Here is a 15,265-nt window from a genome sequence, read left to right as displayed (position 1 = left end):
GAAATGAAGTTACAATCAGAGAATGAGAGCAAGCTATTTTCTACACTTAAGAATGGTCAATGTGTAAAATAACTCCCACACATGTGGAATGACCAAAATAAATTTTTGAAAAAATATGAAATTCATCAAAATGTGACTTACGTGTTTTTGGCCCAATGCCAGCGATATTCCAAATACATGTAGGCTAACAAGTTTAAATGAGAATTTTACATTTGGTACGATTTCATATTAAAACAACCAGGATTTGAGAAAAACATTTATTCATATTTCTGTGTATACAAAATTATTTACATGTATGATTGTGTTGAAGATAAATACAAAAAAAAAATGCACACAACAACCATTAAAAAAAATAAAAAAAATCAAACTTCAAAAGCAATCTAAGCAATATATTCATATAAAATCATTAAAATCATAGATTTGTAAATTCTGCTTGTGTTATCCCAGCATCCTTTGCCATGGCATAGAAATGACCTTGTTTTTCAAGAAGATTACTTGGAGAATCAAACTCCACTATCCTACCAGCATCGAGCACCATCACCCTGTGGACAAGGAAGACAGTAATAAATTTGCATACCCCTGGGCCACATGTAGCGTGAGCAAAATTGAAAAGAACCAACCTCGAGCTATCCATGATGCTGTGCAGGCGGTGTGCGATGGTGAGAACGGTGCAGTGTGCAAACTCTTTCCTGATGGTCGTTTGGATCAGGTTGTCTGTCTCTAGGTCCACAGCTGCCGTAGCCTCGTCCAGGATTAATATGCGGGACTTCCTGAGCAGTGCCCTGGCCAGACACAGCAGCTGCCTCTGTCCAACACTGAGTGTGTTGAGTTATGGTGCACAAACGATTACATGTTAGTAGTATAGTTAAAAAGTCTATCTGGTACACAAACCTGTATCATTGGAATTTAAGGATAGCTAGAGGGTGTTGTCCAAAGAAAGATGAATTAATTCATAAATTCATATTCTGTAAACCCTCTGCAAATTCAAGAATCGCAAGCATGCTAACTCACCCACTAACAGTTTTTAATTTTTTTGCAGAACTTGGCAAAAACTGTTAGCTAAAAAACACTACCAGTATTCACACCTATCCTTTTTATTTTTTTTTTATTTGGGGAACTTTCTGTAACATTCAACAACAAGTTGCTACCCAAACACTCCGTTCTTTTTAATGTGCTATGTAAGCAGAGTGGTAGTTTGTCGAAGTTGGTAATTGTAAACGCTAACGGAAGCCCGTTTAAAAGGTGATTGCAATTTTTTCCGGCTGGACAAAAAGGCAGATAGACGGACGGCGGAAAGGTACCCCGGCTGTAGGTGGTAGGCAATAAACAGACTGTAAACTTTTAGTAAAATGCCTACAAATAGGATGTGTAGTCAAAGGGATATGCACTTAGCCAACACCCACCTCAGGTTCTCTCCTCCTTCTGCAACCTCATGCTGCAATCCCTCCTGCAGCCCTGCCACATACTCCTTAAGATGGGACAGCTCCAGCACTTTCCAGAGGTCCTCATCACTGGATCTGTCAAAGGGATCCAGGTTCATCCTCAAGGTTCCAGAGAACAACACCGGATCCTACACAAGGTCAAAGGGGTCAGTGCTCTGTATTTGGAGCCATTATGTAGTGTCATTTTGCGATTGTGTGCACCTGTGGTATGATAGTGAGGTTGTTTCTTAGATCATGTAGACCTATTTTAGAAATATCAACATCGTCTATGAGGATGCGACCCTCTGCAGCTTCAATGATTCGGAACAAACAGTTGGTCAAGCTGGATTTCCCAGCTCCTGTGCGGCCCACAATACCAATCTGAATGCAAAGGAAACTTTGAGTGAATACAATGCGATAAAGAGTAAATCCAGATTCAAATTAAACCCACAAGCAAACCTTCTCAGTGGAGCCAATATCACAGGAGATGCCATGCAGCACCAGATCCAAACCAGGTCGATAACGGACCTTGTAGTTTTCAAACTGCAATCGTCCTGCATCAGGCCACTTCTCTGCTGGCCGAGTGTCAGTCACCCACTTGGCCTACGGTCGCAGAAATGTCAAAGTAAACAAATCAGAATCGACTGGAACACAGACTGTTTTAAAAGACTCTCATACAAATTTAATCTTAAAAAAACATCTTAATGATCTTTAATACTTGTACATGCCGTCCGCACTGATTCATCAGAAAAACATGTAAAATGTATAAAAAAAATTTTTTTAAAAAGTAACTAAATACACACAAGCATTATTTTAATATTGCATTCTAGTGTAGTGAATGGTTTCCACATGTACAATGCAACACTAGTGATATTAAGAGGTGGATTAAGTCGGTAAAATCGCACTGAATGACCAGGCACCAAATTCCACGGTGTACTGTAATACAGTACATAATAGCGTATAATAATAATCTAACAGACAGATTATATATTCCAGTATATACTACTGATTCGCCAAATTTTTACATAAAAAAAAATGCTAAACCTACATTTCCTGCAACGACAGTTTCAACAATAAAAGCGTGGGATATTGTCTGTGTCTACTGAAGCATTTTACATCGACGTACCTCATTTTCTATGACGCTGTATTCACTCACTCTCTCCACGGCGACAATATTGGTCTCGAGCTCTGACGTCATCCGCACAAGCCAGTTGAGGGTTTGGGTTACCTACAAATCCCACATCAGAAACAGAATTCACATCACAATAGCTTGGTCCCACCACCACCATCATCAGAGCGTGACTTACGTTAAGGGAGTAGGATATGGAGAGGCCAACCAGGCCGCTGTCCAGACTATCTCTGGAAATAACCGCAAGCAGAGCTGCAAAAAACACCACCAGGTTCCCCACAAACTCCAAACGAATTGCCAGCCATCTGTGCATGGAACAAACATGCAAAAAGGCATCTCCATTTAATGACACCCATCAGAGTAATTAATAAGTCATTCAGCTCTCTGACCTGTTCGAGACAATCCACGGGTAGACGGTCTTTAGGTTTTCATCCATGGTGGCTTCATTGTGCTGGAGGAACCTTTCTTGATGGCCGTAAGCTCTTATCACAGACAGGCCAGACACGGTCTCGCCAAAGTGGGAATAAATGGGAGAGCGGGACACTGAGTCGAGCCGGCGTAGCTGCCGTGACGTCGCGACGTAGAAGCGCTGGATGAAGATTTCAATCATAAAAATCAAGTGAAAGCATGCCCACAACGCTCAACAGGATAAGAAGCAGAAAATGAATGATAACGGTTTGGGATTTCATTCAGGTATCACATGTCAAATTAACAAGGAAATATCTCTTTGATTTGGTGTCTGTCCTGTGAAAAACGTGTATGTGCAAACTGTGTTTGTTTTTCTGAAAAGAAAACTCTAACAACAAGGCTTTTCATTCTAACGGTGACATTACCTTGGTTCCTACTACAGTATATTCCTTTGACTTGGATCAGTAAAGCCTTAGTAGAGGTTTGAGTTCACTTTGTGCTATTATTATTACAGTATCCTGTTTCGGCACATTTGTCTCTCTTACCTGGACAAAGAAGTACAACACCGCCAGGGGAATGATGAGAATAGTGAAGAAGGGAGTGGCCAGACAGATGACAAAAAGGGTCCCCAGCACCCCCAACAGACACAGGATCCAAGAGCGGAAGGACTGTGGTATGGCTTCATCTATTGTAAATATATCCTATTGGACAAACATAGACGCAATTAGTATATACTTCAAAAGAAGAAACGTAACTAAGACCATGATTTTTTTACCATGTGGATCCTATTAGTTTAGACTAAATTTTACCTTGGCAAAGCGGTTGACCACCCGTCCAATGGGCGTAGTGTCAAAAAAGAGCATTGGCGCACGCAGTATGTTGTTGAGCAGCCTTGAATGCAGGATTCGAGATGCTGCAACGGAGGCATTGGCCAGCAGCAGAGTGCCAAGGAACACAAAGAGGCCTGCCATAAAAACAGTTTCAAAAACATGTAAAAGATTGTATCGCGGAACAACAATTTTAAAATAACGCATTGTACTTGTAACGGTTACCCTGAGCCACTCCTAGAGCGCCAAACACTCCCACCCTGGTATCTCTTTTTTCTGAAGGGTATGTCATGTTGTAGTACTCCACCGCATCATTAGTCCAGTCACTGAGCCAGATATTCTGGCCAATGAATGCGATGTTCTGGATGAAGTACACCATGAAGACTGCGGCAGTATATCCCCAGCCCATGGACCCCAGGTATTGGAGGTAGACTGAAAATTTCACCTGGACGTTAAAGTGAGAGGCATTTAAATATACATAATGTAATTTCTTGCTTCATTTGTGTAATCGAATTGGTGTGAAAAAGTAGTGAAACTACCTGTCCTGTTTCCATAGCTTCCTTCTCGATTAGCCTTTGTCCTTTGTTGATTCCTTCCACATTATCAGATTTCCTCGTAGAGCCGTTTCTTGCCGCTCTAAAACTACAACGGAACAAAGCAGTCTTCACATACACAATCATGTATTTTGTCACCCACTTCTCCGCAGTAATCCTATACCTGCTGTTGCGCTGGCTGCGACGGATGCTGTTTCCCCTTTTCAGAGTGGCAGTTACAGTGTCTTCTAACGGGGAGTCAGGTTGGGTGTCATCTCCCTCTGGGACCATGTCCTCATCTGCAACACCGTGGCCATGCTCTGTAGAAGAGGCATTTGGTTTTTTTTACAATGCATACATCGGTAAGTTATTGTTCTCTGGACTTTAACAAAGCATAACTTTTTAGAAACTATTCACTTTCAGTTTGCATCATCTTTAGTCTTGTGACCAAGCATAATACTTTTTTGATACTTCATTGAAAATAAAAATAGTAATTCCATCACATCAACTGCGTTCAAAGGTATTAACTAAATGCATAATTTATTGTAGCTTTTAATCAAGTAAAACTGAATTGCTTCATACTGAGAGAGATTGATAACATTTTAATGTAACTCAAATAGTTTACAATTTAGCTCAGGCATACTTTACATTGTGGTGGAAAGACTGAATTACCCGACTCAGACTTGGTGGAATCTTTATTATTATTCTGCTCTTTGGCATACGTGTCCAAAAATTCGGAAAAGGCGCCTTTGCTAGCACGAAGGCTGTTGTAGGATCCAACCTCAGAAACCACTCCGTCGACCAGGACTACAATTTCATCCACATGAGGCAGGAAGCTCACTCCATGAGTCACTAGAATACGTGTCTGCATAAAGAAAAACACACACAGAGGTTTCTTCAACAGTTGAGTCATAGTAAAAACTAGAAAATACAGCATCAAAAAATTCCACTTTCAATCCACTATGTTTGGTTCAACATACAGTATAACAGTTTACGTCATCATTGCTTTTTAATTAAATAAAATATTTGTTCCTGCGTGAGTCATACCACACTGTTTATGCAAGAAACGCATACACAGACCTTGTCTTTGAGTATTCCTTTGGGTCCAATCACTTTTTCAAAAAGGTGCTTCCCCACATGAGAGTCCACAGCAGACAAGGGGTCATCCAGCAGATAAATGTCAGCCTGACTGTAAGCTGCCCTGGCCAAGCTCACGCGTTGCTTCTGACCCCCTGACAGGTTGATGCCCTAGCACAAAAGAAAGAATGAACGATACAACAACACAATGCAAGACTAAATGTATTTTAAAAACCCCACTTTTTACGTGATGCCTTTGATGTGATGTGCTTTGCCTAATTAAAAGCCTCCACAAATATTTAACTAACTCAAGGGTTGCAATCTCAGTGAACACACATCAAATGTTTGAAGAGGATACGCACAAACACAGAGCAAAAACAACAACAACAAACATCGAATGTTTTATTCGTGACTCCTTGAACACCGTTCTTACTTTCTCCCCAATTTCAGTCATGTCACCCCCAGGTAGAAGCTCTAGATCTGGAACCAGGGCACAGGCCTGGATCACCTCCTGATATCGCTTCTCCTCGAGGGGAGAGCCAAACATAATGTTATCCCTCAGGGTGGCATTTTGGATCCATGCTTGCTGTGGTACAAAGGCAAGTGAACCCTGGAAAAGAACATCGAATGAATGGTTCAATTGATTTTAAAATATCCGACTCCATTGTTTATGCGCTTCTCACAATTTCCTATTGAACATGGAAGAACATCAACTCAGCCTGTAAAGGGATTGTTTTCAAAGTACTATACTGTACTTCCATGCAACGCAAGAGGTAGCAGTGCTTTTGGAATTAGATAACAATGGCACACAAGGACAAAACATTAAACAAACTGGATCTGGAGCCTTGAGATACGACTTGGAAATAATACGCTAATTCAATAAGAATGATTCAAATATTAATCAAACATGAAACCGACACATTCTATTACAAAATAACATCACTCTTAACACTCATATTTCACAACTTGTATTTCCAATGCCATTTGTCATTATGACCTGATATTATGAGTTACATTATAACAAGAGTAGCATTACATCTTTAACATTTTAAAGACAGAATATTGCAGTCAATGATAATGAGTTAGAAACATTAGCCATACTGTGTGTATCTTTTTGATCAAACAATGAGTTGCTCATTTATTTGGTTTATTTCACACAAAACAAGAGATGAGCTGAATTTAACTATAATAATAATAATTGTTTACAAAAGAAACATAGAAGATGTCACCTGAATGTTGATGAAGCCTTTGGTGCTATGCATTTCTCCCAGAATGGCTGACATCAGAGAGGACTTCCCCGATCCGACAGCTCCCACGACTGCGACCAGCCGACCCGGCTTGATGTCCAAACTCACACTGGAATATTGACACAAGACGAGAAAGCTCATTTAAAAGTAGAACAGTAAGGTATTATCGGTGCGTAGTCGATGTGTTTAATGCGGAACTTAATACTTTTTAAGTTGGGGCTCCCCATCTTTTTCCCATGAAAAGGAACCATCGCAAACATTAACAGCAGAACCTAAAAGACACATGGGATAGATTTAATGCACGGTACATATGGCAAGAAGGAGGTTATACTAATTTTTATAAAATCATGAACATACCGAAGGTGGGGTCATGGCGCACAACATCACTTTCAAGGTCTTCTCCTCCCAAAAACTTTTCAAGACGCTTTCTGGACACCGTCGTCTACATTGCAAAAAGACAAAGAGCCTTTTAGCCCAGATGCATTATGTTTGGATGTGTCATGCGACGTTGTGCTCTTACTTGCACCATGGCAGCGATAAGCATGGGCAGCATGGCCAGAGGGAATCGAAGGATGTTGAAGAGAGAGATAGAAGTGAACGCCTTTTCAGCGGTCAACACGTTGTCTGAACTCACGACTACAAACACAGCAAAGGTGGCCAAAGACACCTGGTACACAGACAGACAATGTGTGAAAAGATTACACGAACAATATCCTTTTGTCCCTCTGCTCTTATGTGGCGCACATTGACAGGACTGACCAAAGCTGGAGCACAGCTAAAAATGAATGTGGAGACAGATGTGAGGTAAGCAAACTTCTTCATGACGTTGAGTTCTTGGCCTCTGATGCCTTGAACCTGAGCTTGGAAGGATGGTTCCCATGCATACAGCTTCAGAATCTAACAAGAGAACAAAGGAAGGAATTATCAAGTACGCCAGGGGTGAAGAACCTGTCAGGTTATAACTGTTCTGTATAACCCCAAAATATATTTACATTAATAAAACATTTGTTTGTTTGCGGCACGATATCATTTTCAGAAATCGAATACGGCCTCGATTGAAGAAAGGTTTCCTAGCCCCTCGAGTACACAGCAGACTTCTTCGACGAAGCAATGCGACATGTGGTGGTTGCACAAAAGAAGGTCCTCTGGGTTAAAATTATCTGAAGCTCAGAATGTTTTGATCTAAGGATCTTACAGTGTGCCTATTGTCTTTCCATTTCCTGTTTTACTTTGTTTGCTTATTTTTTACTTGTTATAGTTTCTTCCTGCCGTTGACCAGGTTCCTTATATTTGTGGTCACTTTTGCCTTTTAGAATACATACAGTACCCCAGTGTGGACCCTTTGTGCACAAACATGTCTTTGCCTTAATACTCTGACTGTTTTTTGCGCTCGTCATTGATCACCTCAGTTGAGTGCCTTACCTGAGCGATAGTGATCATAAAAGTATTGATTGTAACTCCATGAATTCATTGAAGATGGAAGAAGCTCACCTTCATTCCATTGAGTATTTCATTCATGATTTTCAGTCTCTTGTCTTTGAATTTCATGTTCTCAATCTGAAAGGACATGATGTAAGTCAGAGAGGAAAGTAGTTAAGGTAGGAAAACACAACTGAAACAAAAAAAAAAAAAAAACATGCCAGGTTAGGACATTTCTGCAAGTGTGATAATAACCTGGAGTTTTCTAGCCTTGGTGGCCAGCAGTCCATTAATTGGCACCATGAGAATCATGACTAAAAGTCCAGCCAACACAGAAGGTCCCAACTCCTGCCAAAGGAACACAATGGACAGGACGATTTGCAGGGGGCAGGACCACAGCAGGTGGATAAAGTTCGTCACGTCATTGAAGCGCTGGGCATCAGCAGACATCAGGTTCACCGTTTCGCCGACCGTGGACTCTTTACGCGTGTCATTTGAAACCACCAGTGCCTTAAGGAAAATGTGTAGGACACAATGCATATCACCATCGCTGTAAAACATTAAACACAACAAAATATACGCTACTCACAAATAAATTACAGCTATATGGCTTCTAGAAAGTTCAGGATGAACCTAAAATGCATTATAAGCTTCACAGGTGAACTCAATTTGACCTACTCAAAACGTTTGAATGGACATGTCTAACTGTTTGGCTTTTCAGTACTTAATTGTACAACTTACGTGCTTTCAAAGGGTCAAATTAGGTTCCACTGCAATGGTAAAAATGTATAGCAGTGTAATGGCAATGTATATATCGCGGTATGATGGTATCTTGGTTTCAAAATTCTCACAATCATGTGTGAAGCCACGTGTCAGACGCCAGTGTAGGTACACTCCACATGTGGACAGCCATGTGAGAAGGGAAACACTGACCTCTACTGTCAACTTGAAAACCACACCTCTAGTTATTTTACAGGAGGTTATAGGCTAGAGACTTTATGGCTCATCTCGTTTCTCTTTTTGCAGGGTCTCTGTCTTGAGATCTACACTAAGCCTGTCAACCTATCACAGTCCAGTCAAATAAATTTGGTTTCACGTTAAACCCACTAGCTCCTTTGCACATTTTGTTTAAATAATTGTTTATTTAACTCTATATTGATGAATGTCTTTGACTTTTTCATATTTGTGTTGACCTGATTTTAAAGGTTGACGGCACTATTTTTCCCTACACTGCGGCATTTCCCCCCCAAAGTTATTTTTCTTACAATTACAATGTATTAATTGTACCATACAGAGGCCCAAAAAAGTGTTTTTTTTATATGACATTTTTGTTGTTGCCCTGGTTTTTAGTTTCATTCTGAAATTTTACCTGAAAGGTGGAGACCACAAGCTTTTTGTAAGTAGTGTAAGAGCATGGACTCCATGATCGCCATTTTGTTTGTTCTACCTTTTTGTAAACGGCAGCCATGATAGCAGTCCGGACCTTCATTCCCAACACGAAGCAGCGCTGGAAGTACTGCTGCAGGAAGAGAGACTGCAGGAGGGCCACCACCAGAAGCAACACTGCATAAAGATAACCTTCCCATGCATAACTGCTTTTGTCTTGAGTGAAAGTGATCATCAGTCTAGGAAGACACAGAGGCGTGGTAACAGATGCATCACAACCACCCAAAATAATCAACAGAGTAGGGTAAGTTACTTCCAAAATTATAATGAAAAAATACTTCAGAGATACAGGAAGTAGACTTACTTTAGCAGCTGAGGACTGACAAAAGAGAGAAGGTCCTGCAGAAGTTTGAAGAAGGCCGACTCAAGCAAAATCCCTTTAAATGTCTTGTAGATGGTGGGTATGAGCCATGAGGTGGGATAGTTTTCTTCTTCCTTCTTTTTCTTGGATTTCTTTGCTTGTTTGTCTTCTTTCTTGCCTCTATCCTCCTAAAGAAAAACAATGCAAGCACAGGCTCACAAAACAATGAATAAGCCTGCATGCATATGATCAATAAATGAAATCAATGTGGAGTGCAAGAAAAAAAAATCGACAACGTCAGGGTACTGTGCATGATTTTTCTCACCATCATCAACACGTCCTGACTAATGCCTTTCTCCAGGCCACTGGAGAGTCCATTTTGAAACGCTTCATTATGGGATGTCTTGTTTTGTTTTTTGGCCAGCTTCTTCTGGTGGCGATGCCGAGCTGCGGCAAACTCTGTCTGCATGAAGTGCTGAAAGTTCTGGCTGATGTAACCCGTGGAGTCCTCCTCATTCAGGGCCCACATGTCCTCCTGAACCAGCGGCTGCCTGTACCCTTTTATCGCCATACTGAGGAGTGCAAGGCAGGATGGGTTTGTGTTCATGATGGACGGTATTGTGCAAAAGTCTTGGGTTACCAGCTTTCCTGTTTGAATAGCCTTTGGTATTGCACTCATTTTGACAGGGCAGACACAGACGTCAGCAATGATATTAATTAGGGTTCCGCTTTCTGAATGAACTTTTTGTTTTGTCTTAATTTTTGTTTTGATTTAATGTACATCTGTTTGAGGGAAAGGGATATTTTTTTTCAAGTGGATAATGCACCTGGCAATTTATTGAGGCACGGCATTATTAGATCAAAGAGGAGAAAAGTGTAGTGTCTATTTGAGACATTTATTTTATACTGTACGTGGACCAAATATTCTGCAATTAATTAAGGAACAGAGTGGTTATCATGCTGTCTCTGGCCTTTTTTATTAACTGTATTATTCTTTTAGAGTCTTTTATTACAGTAATCTGATAAATGAGAATCTGAGAATGAATTACCTACATACATATATGATCAAGAAAGAAGTGCAACAAACACATCATGATAGCCTTGGACGTTTGCACATTATTGTAGTGTAATATTTATGCTTGGTTATGGGGGATTACCTATTAAACCAGTTGAATGTGATTCTGTTCAAGAATGGTGCACCTGCCTCTGGATTCTGTTAAGGAAAGATAAAGGTTTCAAGTGTGGTAGGTAAAAAAAAAGATGGGAAATGCAAACATTTCATCAATCACAAACCTTTTTCACAACCTCCCTGACTTCTGGTGAGATGTCCGCCAAACCTGAGAGGATGAGTGCTATCACTTCCAGGCCAAATGAGATGCAGATAAGGCAGAATCGAGGGAGGTCATCAATCTCTCCCTGGAGGCCAATATGGAGTTTCATAATAGGGCTTGACCAACAATGATTGATGACCAGTTGTGCTTAGGGCTTGCTGTCAATTCTTACCTGTCTGAATGCCGCTCGTATGATAGTCTGCAGAGGGAAAACATCACACAGAACCGCGAGGAACCAAAAGAGGAAGAGAGTGGCAGAATCTATTGCTCCTATTCGTCTTAACCCTTCTTGGCACAGAAGAACCATGACCTAAAAAAAAAAAAAAACAAAAAAAAAAAACAAGAGAAGACAGATGTAAGCACACATCATCTCTCCAAGGCAAATGTACGAGATGGGCAACATTAATAAACATACCCATGACACAGCATAAATGATGGGGTTGGTATAGTACACAGTAGGATTCTTTTCTGGTGTAGGCGTGTCTTGGCTCGGACCAAAGTCCTCTCCCAAGGTGATGGCCAGGCCTGCTACGGCAGTCAGGAACAGCAGGGATGCAACAACCTGAGGCCGGAAAAAACATCAAATAAAACCATTACAACAACAGCTCTTAAAGATAATGATGACTTTTTTTTTTGGGGCTACTGGACTAAGACTTTAGGTTTTCATTTGCTGCAGCATTGTTATAATCCATCCTCAACACATCTGGAGTGGACTGGAGGTGCTAGATTTTATTTGAAAGGGTTAATGTGTGTTATATTACCTGTTTGCAGATATAAAGTTTGGACATGTATCTGCTGTCCTTTGTTCTCCTGCAGAGACTCAGCAGGTGCCATGGGGCACAAAGCCACAGGAAGCCCAATGGGATCCACACCAGCACTGTCTGCTCTACACATACTGGCAGATCTGGATATTCGCTCGCCACATATGAAGAGTTCTGCAGCAGAATATGAATAAAAATGAGCTACTCCTTCAACTGAAGGCCAGAAGAGATTGTATACTTTTTTGATGACGATGAAATGAAGAAATAAGTAGTTAGCGTACTTGAAAAATGAGTTTTAGTCTTATTCATATCACAAAAACAAATATTAACAATATTTGAAGGATTGCACTGCTAAAATTCTCATGTGCTACTGCAGACTTGCCACAAGTCAACAGATGTGCTGAGTCATTGCTTACCTAACAGCATTTATTGTTTTCTTATGTTTTACTGAGATTAACACCAACCTCAAAGGTGCACAGAAAAAAAATCATCTTTACTGAACAGTTCTTTGTTTTGTGCCCATGCGATCGCATGTTAATTTTATTATGAGTTGCGTAATTACATAATTTGTTATAATTAACATGATGCTTCATGGATAAAATGTCAAAAATGGTTACCGGTATATAATATAAACAAGACTTATGAATCTTCATTTGCAAATTTGCCAGTGACCATTAAAAATATAGTGGACCATTAACAATATAGTAGAACAAACAAAGTTGAACACGGTCCGTTTTGTGACTCCAGTTGACTTCCAAGTTGTTCTATGATTTAAAAAAAAAAAGGATTCTAGAGTAACTATTTAATTTTTGATAAGTTAAAACCACCACCATCATTAATACTTTTTTGATCATACAGGTAATGGTTTAAGAAACATTTTAACGTCCCTGTCATAAAAGTGAACCACTGCATAACAAAATAAAGAACAACTACCGGTACTCCCACTGGCAACTGACAAAAATGTTTTGCGAGTGATACTATTGCCTAGAGACGTTTTTTTAATATTGTTGGGATTAATTTGTCTGTAAAGTTTATTAATATTAGCATAGGATAGGTAGTCTGAAACAATATTACAATTTGTGTATGCAGTTGATTGTAATTGACTGTTCTGCTACTTTCTCAATCTCAATTTCTATGGTTATCGTCATACTTTATCTTACCGCAATCAATGTCATCACAAAAATGTTCCGGGATGCTTTTCACACTCTAATATTTATCCACGCATGATAACTGAACATGACAATCACTCCACTGTAGGTAAACACAAGGCTGTTCTGCATCAACATTATGTCAGTCCAACTCACCCAGAAAACAGAACCACAGTACTCCTCCAGGACAGCAGCACACATGGTCCTCACGGATGCCCTCGGGCGAAACCTTAGAAGACAGGTCAACCTTTGATGCCCGGGTCCCTCGGACTCCCCTCAAGAGCTCCTCACCCTCCTCTGTCCGCCCACGGGATGACAATGGCAGGATATGACGCCTGGGGGACTTTGAGCCATGAGCCTTTTAAAACTGAAGGCAAAACTTTCACACATGAACAGTGATAAGAACAGATTCACAGCAAGAATGATTCAGTCAGACCATTATCCTCCTTGTTGTCTTCAAACCCATACACACGACCAACCCTCTTGTTGGGGCAAATGGCCAAACTAAAACTCTGCACTCATTGAGAGAATCCAGCTCGCACCAACCAGTCCACGGACACTGCTCCACGCGCAAATGTGTCTAAAGTTCAACTGATCACAGAGACAACTGCATGAAAAGAGCAAGATAGAGAGCAAATGAGAGAGAGCGTGTGACAGAGTGAGAGAGAAAGAGAGAGGGATGTGTCTGTGCGTGCAAGGGTCGAAAGCTTTCTCCCCAAAATGGAATGCGTTTCAGGGGAAGGGTGGGGAATGAGCTCATTATAGCCCCCCCTTTTCCTGTTGTCTTTCCCACCTCTCTGCACGACAAAAACATTTTCGGAACTGTCGTCACATCAGATTAAACTCAAGAGGCCATGCAATCAAACTCACTTCTTCATGGCTGCGGAAAGCCTGTAAATATCAACAAAGAAAAGACAGCCCAAAAAATGAGGAGGTTGATGACTGTTTGGCACTGATTTTCTGTTTTCAAAATTCATGTTGTAGTCCAAGATAAAAAAAAAACAAAAAAAAGGCCTTTTTTTTTCTTTTCTTTTTTTTTTTTTTTTTAAGAATGAGCGAAACAAAAAGTTGCGGTATTATACACATTATTTTCTTTTGTAGCCATGTTCTTCCATGTGGTTTATTTCATCGTAATGGAACACAGATGCCTTACTGTGTGTGTGCATGCCCGTCCATTTTGGAGAGGACAACTTCACACAAATCCTCAGCACAATGTTACACACACATGAATGCCATCATAAATGTGAACACAGATGCGGAGTTGCAGCGCAGAAATGAACCAACCTGGGATAGACCTCAGGTTAATGATTACATATTAGATAACGCCACATGGCCCCCAACTCGGCTGACTCATGATTCATGTGCAGCCTCAATGGACACGTGAAGTAAAAACCAAAGTCCACAATAATATAATAACGCAAAATAAACGGTAATGAAAAAAGGTCTATAAATTATCTTAACAACTTACATCAGTGGCTGCCTTGCCTTGCCCATAAAAAGCACTAAATACACCTGGAAACAAAGAAAACAATGCACAATATTTGCCATTTATCATCCAGTGAATGTAAAGGGAGGGACAACAGCTTGTCAAGACAAGTGGCATTTATTTATCTAGTCCTTAATCACAAAAGCGTCTCAAAGGGCTTCACATGCCAGTTGATAAATATCAACAACATCCTCTGATCTGAAACCTACAGGAGGGCAAGAAACAAATGTATTTCATTAATGAAGTGGAAAGAATAAAGACAAAATTGTAATATAATAATACTGCATAATTAATGTTAAACGCAATAATAAATTGATTTGTATTTCCTGTGGTGAGAAGGTCTGGGGACAGCAGAAAATTTCAGAACATGCCTGGGATTCAGAAGAGTTTGGTAACGGCTGCAAACATTAAAAGCACTTCCAGTACTTACTTGCAATGTTGAGCGGGTAACATGCAGAGCAGTTTGTATTAATAGCTTAATTTGGTCAAAATAGCTTGAAATTTCACTCCGGCCGAGCAATGAGTTTTTAAAATGGTGGTAAATTAAGATTATTTGTACTAACTGTTAGAATAAGTACCCCACAACATTTTGTAAATGTCTTAGTCTTTGTTCTTTACCATTTATACAGTAAAGCTAAACTAGTCCTGAAAGCCGTTGCACACTTAAGTGGACACAGCAATAATAAACTACAACATTTATACAGTAGTTGCATTTGTGCTGTTCGGCTTTG

General features: G+C 40.2%; 1 protein-coding gene across 1 annotated transcript; it reads right to left on the bottom strand.

Annotated features, from left to right (window-relative positions):
- Positions 1-243: 243 nt before the first annotated feature.
- Positions 244-14,825, bottom strand: abcc2 (ATP binding cassette subfamily C member 2). Its single transcript, XM_086044412.1, has 32 exons — positions 13,205-14,825; positions 11,901-12,074; positions 11,555-11,701; positions 11,312-11,449; positions 11,102-11,224; positions 10,966-11,021; positions 10,134-10,380; positions 9,812-9,996; positions 9,509-9,686; positions 8,317-8,571; positions 8,134-8,199; positions 7,402-7,539; positions 7,163-7,309; positions 7,000-7,084; positions 6,848-6,914; positions 6,625-6,751; positions 5,829-6,005; positions 5,399-5,566; positions 4,991-5,183; positions 4,503-4,638; positions 4,325-4,427; positions 4,011-4,230; positions 3,768-3,922; positions 3,504-3,659; positions 2,940-3,139; positions 2,729-2,855; positions 2,548-2,649; positions 1,881-2,024; positions 1,644-1,802; positions 1,404-1,570; positions 621-815; positions 244-542 (listed from the first exon to the last, which is right to left on the bottom strand). The coding sequence occupies exons 1-32, from the start codon at positions 13,247-13,249 to the stop codon at positions 413-415; spliced, it is 4,710 nt and encodes a 1,569-aa protein (XP_085900538.1). The 5' UTR covers positions 13,250-14,825; the 3' UTR covers positions 244-412.
- Between the last annotated feature and the right edge of the window lie 440 nt (positions 14,826-15,265).

Source organism: Filicampus tigris, chromosome 11 (assembly GCF_054856515.1).
Source record: "Filicampus tigris isolate MCC_2025a chromosome 11, RoL_Ftig_1.0, whole genome shotgun sequence".
Taxonomy (NCBI): Eukaryota; Metazoa; Chordata; class Actinopteri; order Syngnathiformes; family Syngnathidae; genus Filicampus; species Filicampus tigris.
This window is presented reverse-complemented; position numbering and strand designations above follow the sequence as displayed.

Bases quoted from the DNA above. Each gene is read 5' to 3' on its own strand.
- abcc2 (XM_086044412.1), bottom strand. From the start codon at position 13,249: ATGTGTGCTGCTGTCCTGGAGGAGTACTGTGGTTCTGTTTTCTGG. The intron at 5,567-5,828 runs GTAAGAACGGTG...CTTTTGTGCTAG, and splicing joins TGACTGAAATTGGGGAGAAA to GGCATCAACCTGTCAGGGGG. The intron at 816-1,403 runs GTGGGTGTTGGC...CAACACACTCAG, and splicing joins GAAGGAGGAGAGAACCTGAG to TGTTGGACAGAGGCAGCTGC.